The sequence below is a fragment of the Eurytemora carolleeae genome, unplaced genomic scaffold (genome assembly GCF_000591075.1).
Source record: "Eurytemora carolleeae unplaced genomic scaffold, Eaff_2.0 scaffold12, whole genome shotgun sequence".
Classification (NCBI taxonomy): domain Eukaryota; kingdom Metazoa; phylum Arthropoda; class Copepoda; order Calanoida; family Temoridae; genus Eurytemora; species Eurytemora carolleeae.
The window spans coordinates 400,965-409,542 of record NW_019396142.1 but is presented as its reverse complement, the minus strand read 5'-3'; the positions used below and the strand labels follow the sequence as shown (position 1 = coordinate 409,542).

At 35.5% G+C, this 8,578-nt stretch overlaps 1 protein-coding gene across 2 annotated transcripts; it reads left to right on the top strand.

Moving 5' to 3' along the window:
• The first annotated feature begins 1,590 nt into the window (after positions 1–1,590).
• On the top strand, positions 1,591–7,687 carry LOC111696236 (uncharacterized). 2 transcript variants are annotated; one of them, XM_023465787.1, is made up of 4 exons: positions 1,591–2,723; positions 2,833–2,884; positions 3,455–3,525; positions 7,220–7,687. In XM_023465787.1, the coding sequence occupies exons 1-4, from the start codon at positions 2,112–2,114 to the stop codon at positions 7,628–7,630; spliced, it is 1,146 nt and encodes a 381-aa protein (XP_023321555.1). In that variant the 5' UTR covers positions 1,591–2,111; the 3' UTR covers positions 7,631–7,687. The 2 variants fall into 2 exon arrangements, with proteins under 2 accessions (XP_023321555.1, XP_023321554.1); XM_023465786.1 differs by lacking the exons at positions 1,591–2,723; positions 2,833–2,884; positions 3,455–3,525 and adding exons at positions 4,122–4,825; positions 5,685–6,346 and having other exon boundaries at positions 7,220–7,645.
• The last annotated feature ends 891 nt before the right edge of the window (positions 7,688–8,578 follow it).

Sequence of the window (8,578 nt, the reverse complement as noted above, 5' to 3'; positions counted from 1 at the left end):
ACCGAACCATATCCTACTCCTCTATGCAGAACCTCACTAGCTCACTAGATACCAAAGGTAGAAATGCTCAACAGAGATGAACCTAAAGCATAAAATCATTTTAGTCAGAGCCCAAGCAAAAACCAAATTTTTTTATTGATTTAATCAAATAAGCTTAAAGGGATTGTAAAGAAAAAATGAAAGCGGCTATAGGCTGAAACTTGAGAATCTCAGGAGTTGAACAATACCTATAAGACATCTATCTGATGTTTCTGTCTCGAGAAAAACGAATACGCAAATACGCATCCAATCTGAAAACAACGATATCCTACAGGAGCCTGATAATCTCAGGTTTGCTCTTATTATATTTTTTTTTTGCATTTATAATAGATATAATTGAAGATATTATAACATTTAGTCCGCACAGTCTGTATTAAGTCACCAGAACTGAACCCAATGGCAGTGCAGTAAACTGGTCACGTGATTTCCGTCTCTGAATCACATGATAACGATAATGCACTGCCATTGGCTGAAGTTCTGGTGACGTAATACGGACTATACGGACTATATGTAATTATATTATCAATTATATCTACTAAAAATGCAAAATAAAAATCTAAAAATTGCAATAGGAGCAAACTTGAGATTCTCAGGCTCCTGTGGGATAATGTCGTTTTCAGATTGGTTACGTATTAGTTTAATATCATCTGTTTAATACCACAATTTTTATACAATATTGCATATATATGATTTTTCGTATAAATTTGACACAGTTTATATCAATTTCTCGAGACAGGAACATCAGATAGATGTTTTATATGTATCGTTTATCGCCTGAGATTCTCAGGTTTCATCCTATACCCCCTGTCACTTTTCCTTTACAGTCCCTTTAATGTTTGCTGTGAAATTGAGTTCGGAATGAACCTGCTTGGACGATGTTCGTTAAAGCTAGAACATTCTCTAGAAAATAATTCTTAATTTCGACAAGACATCTCCAAAGGAACTGAGTCTTGCCACAAACTCAAATTTTCCAATCCGTATAACTTTTCAAGCTTATGGTGTAAACCTTTGGTATTTCAAGCGTAAACTATTTAATCAAACATAATTCATGGTTTGTAATAACAAAGTTTTGCGACATCTGGTTGCAACGATATAGGGATCAGAAAATCCGATTTTGTGTCAAGTTCCTTTCTACAAAATAGTACATATATTTTTCACTAAAATATTAGGACCATTTCTTCAACACAATATTTTCTTTTATGCACATAATACATAGTTATGATAATTTGGGAAATAATATTATTATTTTCTTCAGAAGTAAACCCTTATTCCAACTTTTTTCCTTGCAGAAGGGATGCTCTATGGGAAGAATATTCTGGGGCATAATATAGGTTTGCGTAATTAGTCCGCAGCCGATGAAATTATGCATTAACTCTGACAGTGAGGAGTGTATTTAATTTAGGTATCGGAGATCCAAGGACATCCTGTGTTTTCTCCGGGAGTAAAGAAACTCTGTCTGCTCTGGATATACTCCGTCCTACCTCAAGAATACTCAAGAAGGAATCTTTATCCTGTAGTATTCCTAGGAAACTACTAACCAGGGTAGGATACTAAACAAATATAAGCATTACAAAATACTAATACTGAATGTAACAGGATAAACTATCTACAGTAAACTTCAGTTAAACAAACAAACGACATTACAAGGCTGGTAGTTTTCTCTGATTTGTGGTCTGGGCTCCGGTATCTCTTTGTAGCTTAACATTTTTTAGCATCAATAGATTTTAGAGTATAGAGTGTGGAGTGTAGAGTGTAGAGTGTAGATTGTAGAGTGTAGAGTGTAGAGTGTAGAGTGTAGAGTGTAGAGTATAGAGTGTAGAGTGTTTATATTAGTCCCGGAAGGATAAATTTGTGAAGGGTGAAGTAGATGCATCGTTCAGAGCTAGAGAAAGGTAAGAGCAAGAGAACTAACCGTCCTCCTAACCTCAGTTAGTTCAAACCATTATTCCTGGTTTATATAGTTTTAAATGGCAGATAAAAACTCCACGGCAAAACGTTATAAAAAATATGTGATGTTTGACTGAAATCAAGAAAAAAGCGACTGTTTCTTCATTAAATCATTTTAAAAAGAAATGATGGATGTTAAACATGTTCCATCTATCAAGAAAAAGTTGTTGCTTAAGCTCCGTAAGGAGAAGAATCCACCCTCAATCCCTGAGTTGATAGAAAACCTAGAAAACCTAGGAGAGGAGGAAAAATTTCCTGCAAGAAGACAAAGTTTACCTCTTCCCGTCCTTGAGAGCTCCTATATAGTATACGAGGAGAATATACCGGTTGTAGTCAGACGGAGAGGAGTAACTCTCACTGTTAGGATATTCGGAGCTGAGGAGAGTACGGACTCAACTCAAGATACCAACCTTGAACAAGATCCGGAGCTAGCTGGCCATGCTACTGTAGCTAGAGCAGATAATTCAACTATTTATAATAGATCCTTTGCTCCGACCCAATGGTTAGTGTCTCCAACTAGAAAAGGAGGTTTCACCAGATCTGCCGACTCTTTCCAAGAGCATAAATCTTTGAGAGGAAGACGACATAGCGTGTTCTCCGGTAGGTTCCGACACCTGAGCTCTCCTCGGTTCCCTTCCACTCCGGATACAGACACAAGCACACTGTCTCCTATATCCCCGGAAACAGGAGGGTTAAGATCTGAGAGTCCAACACATGGAATTGGTTTGTTTAAACAGGTAAATTTACATTCATCTTTGAATTCTATATTGTGTCTGTCAAATTTCAAAATTTACATAGCAATATTGGAATTTAAGCAAGCCTAATTTCTTTTTATTTGAATTTTAGGGGCGCTCCTCCAGCATAGCTACAGAGCATGTGAAGTACAAACCTATCCTAGGAAAAGCAGAGAAATTAAATTTTATCCTTTTAAACATCCTAGTCTATGGGTTTTCTTTTTCTAATTAAAACCCTGTTTCGAAAAAAGATCTCCTCTTTTCCAACTAAATCATAATCTGGTTAAGTCCTCTTCTGACAAAGTCCTGACTTCTTTATGCCCCCATTCCGACAAATTCTAATTTTAACCATTTCTCACAATTTCCTTTATAAACTGAAAAAGTCATTTTAAGTTATATTCCCTGTTCTGGCAAAGTCGTTTTTGAATTATATATCCTGGATTTGACAAAGTCGTTTTTAGATTATGTCCTGTTCCGACAAAGTCTTTTTTAACTTTTAGCCTGTCTGACAAAAGTCCTTTTTGAATTCTGTTCTTCTTTAATTCTATAAAAATGGAAACCAAACTTTAACATGAAATTTCAATTTTAGTAGAATATTTAACTAATGTTTAAGTAAAAAATACATTTCATATTTTCTATTTTACTACCACCAAGTTTCTAATTCTATTAGATATTGATGTTTTCTTCAATTTAAGTATAATTGAAACCTGATAATTAATCTCCATGTGCTGCAGAATGTAGAAGATTCTCCCTTGACGTCCCTAATATAGAGCGGGTTCGGAGAAACAGGATGGAGGTCTGGAAGGTATTCGCATACACCCGGAGATAATACTTCAACTCTGATCAGTTAGCATCGAAGCTTTGTAAATATGGAGATATACATTATTTGAAACTTTAAGTTAGTTTATTATTTGACGGGCAATATTTGTGTAATTTTCTTGATGTTTTTTTCAATTCTGTGTCTCAATTTTTTTGCATTTAATTATTAATTAACTAAGCCAGTTTTATTGCTTAGATCAGATCCGTTGCAAGAAAGGAATTCAGTTTTGCCACGAACTCTAATTTTTTAATTTCTATATCTTTGCAACCTGATGTCAGAGACCTTAAATATTTCAAACCATGACTTCTGTTAGATCAAATTGTCTAATTTTGAAAAATGAAATATTACACCATCACGTTTCAAAGATATAAGGATAAGAAAATTCAAGTTTGTGGCTAGAACTCAATTCTTTTGAAAGTAAGTGTGTAAACATCCCCCTCGACTGTTGTTTAGATGATTAATAAACTAGAAAACAGAGTTTCTTTGCTTTCTTTTCTTTAAAAGAAAGCTGTTGAGTGTAGATAAATAAGAAAAACAATAGATAACGTAATACATACTACCAGGGAACATCAGATTATCAATTCTACATCGCTTTCACACAATGATATTTCATCAAAATAGACTCGTGATGAGGCGAGGTCGGAGAAAGAAAGTTAAAGAAGTGAATTACGTAAACTGAACTAATCCTTGCCTTCATTAAGAAGTTTTCAAGTTACGCTGAATCATCGATTTTAAAACTCTCAGTACTCAGTTTTCAGGAGTTCGGTCATCAAAATATTAAAAATAATGAAAATTCTTGTGATCAAATAATTTCAGTGAAACTAAGGAACATCAGTGGTTTAAGATATGAGCGGCCTTACGGAAATGGATGGATCCAAGGAAATGAGTAGCTCCGAAGAAATGTGTTGTTGCAAGGAAATGAGTGGCTCCAAGGAAATGAGTAGCTCCGCAGAAATGAGCGGCTCCAAGGAAATGAGTGGCTCCAAGGAAACGCTTTGCTCTGCAGCAATGAGTGGCTCCAAGGAAATGAGTGGCTGCAAGGAAATGAGTGGCTGGAAGGAAATGAGTAGCTCCAAGGAAGTGAGTGGCTCCAAGGAAATGAGCAGCTCCAAGGATATGAGTGGCTCCACGGAAATGAGTGGCTCCAAGGAAATGAGTGAAAAAGGAACCAAAGAAATGAGTGAAAATGAGGAAGAAGGTTCAGGGTTTGCAGAACAATGTTTCTACGCTAGTTTCAAGATCTATCTGAGTCCTCCTGAACCCCTCGAGGGGGATAATAATTCAGGTTTAGTTTAACATCTTCACATCTGTGTTTATTTGGACCCAGAGAGAGATATATTGCAATGATTTATCTGTTTAAACTTTTGCATCTTTCCTATTCGTCATTCCTTTCTTAGTACTCTTAGATCTCTCCAACCTTCCTTTTATAGGTTCAAGATCTCCTTGACAGATCTAAACAGAATCTTGAATGCAGTAATACTAAATGCAAGATCAATTATTCAAAATGCATATTTATACTCTCCTGAACCATATTGGTCATCCTTGCCGGGGAACCATATCTTGGAAACCTTTCTTAGGAACCCTGTCTTTGGAACTATGTCTTTGGAACTATGTCTTTGGTACCTTCCTTGTAGTCTTATATTAAGAGCACCAAGTCTTTATAATCTTGTCTTAGTAACCTTTTCTGGGACCATATCTTGTAAACCTGCTTTTAAACCTTGTCTTGGGAATCATTTCTTTGGAACCTTTCTTGAGACCTTGTCTTCTGAACCCTGTTTTTAAACCTTGGGTTTCCCGTCCTAAATTTAACCTAAATTTCTAACCCTTTGTAAAACAAGGTGTGGGAATCTTGTCTAACAACACATTTTGAAAACCTTTCTGTAAAATCTTGTAAATTAGTTCTGTGAGCCCAATCATTGGAACATTTTCTTGTAAAACTTATTGTCCAAAACCTTGATTTTGGAACATTGTTTTTATAATCTTGTTCACTTGTCAGCAAACTATCTTTGAAGCCATAACAGTGATTAGATCGCAGTGATTGTCCTTTATAGCTTCTTCCTTGTCTTCTAAATCTTGATTACATAAACCTTGTCTTAATAAATATTCTGTTTATCATCTTTATATTTATTCCTTGTATTTTTCAGGATCTATTCTGTCCCAGGAAGTTATCAGGGTTGAGAAAACTATGGAGATATCTGAATCAAGTGAGGATGAGGATGAACCTACTCTAAGCCTATCAACAGTAGAACTAGGAGCAGAAGAGAAGAATATGGATCTATTAGTTTATAATCAGGATCAGGATGAAGAACTCAATGAATCCAATCGAAGGAGAAGTACCAGTGAATCCTCTATGATTGGAATTGAAAGATCAAGAAGTTCGAAAAGGTTGGGTGGAGGAAGGGGGTTTGAAGTTACTCAAAGCGTGGATAGAAGTACAAGGGAGAGAAGTCCTGTGTTTTTCCTTGAACCTGATGATTGGATACGAACCCAGGGTTCTAGTCCCTTTCCTTGTAGTTCCAGCAAACTCCTGGATTCTCTGAGCTCCAACCTAGACGTTTTCTCCGAGTCCGAAGAAAACTTGAATGCGGAGTTAACAAATATCTCTTCAACCTGGACTAAATCAGATATAAAATTCCAAAGATCCCAAAGTGAAACTCCGTCCTCTATGCTCCGGGATCCCGGGATTAGATCCAGGTCTAGTACTCCAGCAGGGTTCTACTACCCGGAGCAAACTAGGAGAGGAACGGAGGAAGAGAGGCAGAGGAAAATTGTAATTCCAATCCTATCCTATAGGAATGCCTTGATGGTGGGTTGACAATATTAAATGATAATCAAAATTCTGGAATCTAATTTCCAGAAATATTAGGAGAAGCACATTCTAGGGACATTTTTTACTGTCCAACGAATTGTTTGTATTGTAAGGTGTTAAGTTAATGTATTTGAGAGAGAAAAGTTATAAATTCTTTGTTTATTGAGTTGTTAAAGATTTATATACCTCGGCACTACACTTTATAGCGATGATTTTTTGATTTCATGTTTTTTCAGCAGATACCATCAAGGTCCAGAATGCAAATCTTAAATTTTCTAAAATAAACCAGACAATCACGCCCATTAAGTCCATAAACCGTTTATCCAAAAACACAAACGATCATTAACGAACTTAACCCAAATATTATTAAACAATCACATATATAACAGATATTAACGAACTTTTACCACACATTTATAACCATAAAACAGATATAATCACAAAAAATATAGAATTTTGGGTATATTACCTTAAAGGGACTGTAAAGGAAATAATACTGCACTGCCATTGGTTGGAGTGCTGGTGACATGGTCCGGATGTATAAATAATATTATAATATCAATTATATCTGTTAAAATTAAAAAATTATTAAATTCAAATAATAATAGGAGCAAACCAGACTCCTCTGGGATATCGTAGTTTTCAGATTGGTTTAGTATTTTTTTAATAAGATATGTTTAATATTACGAATCTTAAACAAAATCTTACATATATACGTTTTGGTATAATTTTGACACAGTTTTAAATCAATTTCTCTAAACAAGAACATCATATGGAAATCTTATAGGTCTCAATGAGCTCCTGAGATTCTCAGGTTTCAGCCTTTACAGTCCCTTTAAGCTTGATTATTCTAAGAATGTTATTTTTAAGGCTGAGACCGTTAACAGTTGTGAAAGTCTTAACAGTTTGAGCGGTAGTCGAAGATCTTTGGACGTGGATTCTCTTTCTCATATACGCGGCATTCCGTACCAGCGCACGCTTTCACTCAGGTATATGCTGCATTTCGTACCAGCTGAAGGTTTCACTCAGGTAAACGCGGCATTCCATACCAGCACACGCTTTCACTCAGGTATACGCGGCATTCCGTACCAGCGCACGCTTTCACTCAGGTATACGCGGTACTCCTTACCAGCGCATGCTTTCACTCAGGTATATGTAGCATTCCTTGCAAGCACACGCTTTTACTCATATATACGCGGCATTACTTCCATAGTTCATATTTTCACTCAGGTATTCGTGGTAAATTCTGTTCAGCATACACTTACTCACGCATTCACTTAGGCATACGCGGCATTCCTTTCAAATGCAAGCTTTCACTCAAGTATGTGTGGCATTCTATCGCACACTTTCACTCAGGTAAAAGCAGCATTTTAAACCAAGGCACGTTTTTACTTGGGGATATGTGCTCTATTCCATGCTACTCAGGAATGCGCGGCATTCTGTATTTCACTCAGTTATAGGCGGCATCCCTTACCAGATCACAGTTTTAACTTGGGAATATAAGCATGCTTTCACTCAGGTATACATAACATTCTATTCATGAGCATGTTTTTACTCAGGTATACATAACATTCTATTCATGAGCATGCTTTTACTCAGGTATATATAACATTCTATTCATGAGAATGCTCTTACTCAGGTATACATAACATTCTATTCATGAGCATGTTTTTACTCAGGTATACATAACATTCTATTCATGAGCATATTTTCACTTAGGTATACATAACATTCTATTCATGAGCATGTTTGCACTCAGGTATACATAACATTCTATTCATGAGCATGTTTTTACTCAGGTATACATAACATTCTATTCATAAGCATGTTTTCACTCAGGTATACATAACATTCTATTCATGAGCATGCTTTTACTCAAGAATACAAAACATTTTATTCATGAGCACGTTTTTACTCAGGTATACATAACATTCAATTCATAAGCATGTTTTCACTCAGGTATACATAGCATTCTATTCATGAGCATGCTTTTACTCAGGTATACATAACATTCTATTCATAAGCATGTTTTTACTCAGGTATACATAACATTCTATTCATGAGCATGTTTTTACTTATTTTTTTTCTAAACAACCAAAATTACATTTATCTGACGCAAACCAAAAATAAATAAAGTAGATTTTTAAAAAAATTATCAAAATGTTTTTTTAAAGATATTTAGATTGAACGGTATTTATGTAATGGAAATGAGTTTAGATTTTTACAGTA

Excerpts from the sequence above, each read along its gene's own strand:
- LOC111696236 (XM_023465786.1), top strand. The coding sequence starts at position 4,387 with ATGAGCGGCCTTACGGAAATGGATGGATCCAAGGAAATGAGTAGCTCC. Across the intron at positions 4,826-5,684 it reads CGAGGGGGATAATAATTCAG|GATCTATTCTGTCCCAGGAA; the intron begins GTTTAGTTTAAC and ends TGTATTTTTCAG. Across the intron at positions 6,347-7,219 it reads CCTATAGGAATGCCTTGATG|GCTGAGACCGTTAACAGTTG; the intron begins GTGGGTTGACAA and ends GTTATTTTTAAG.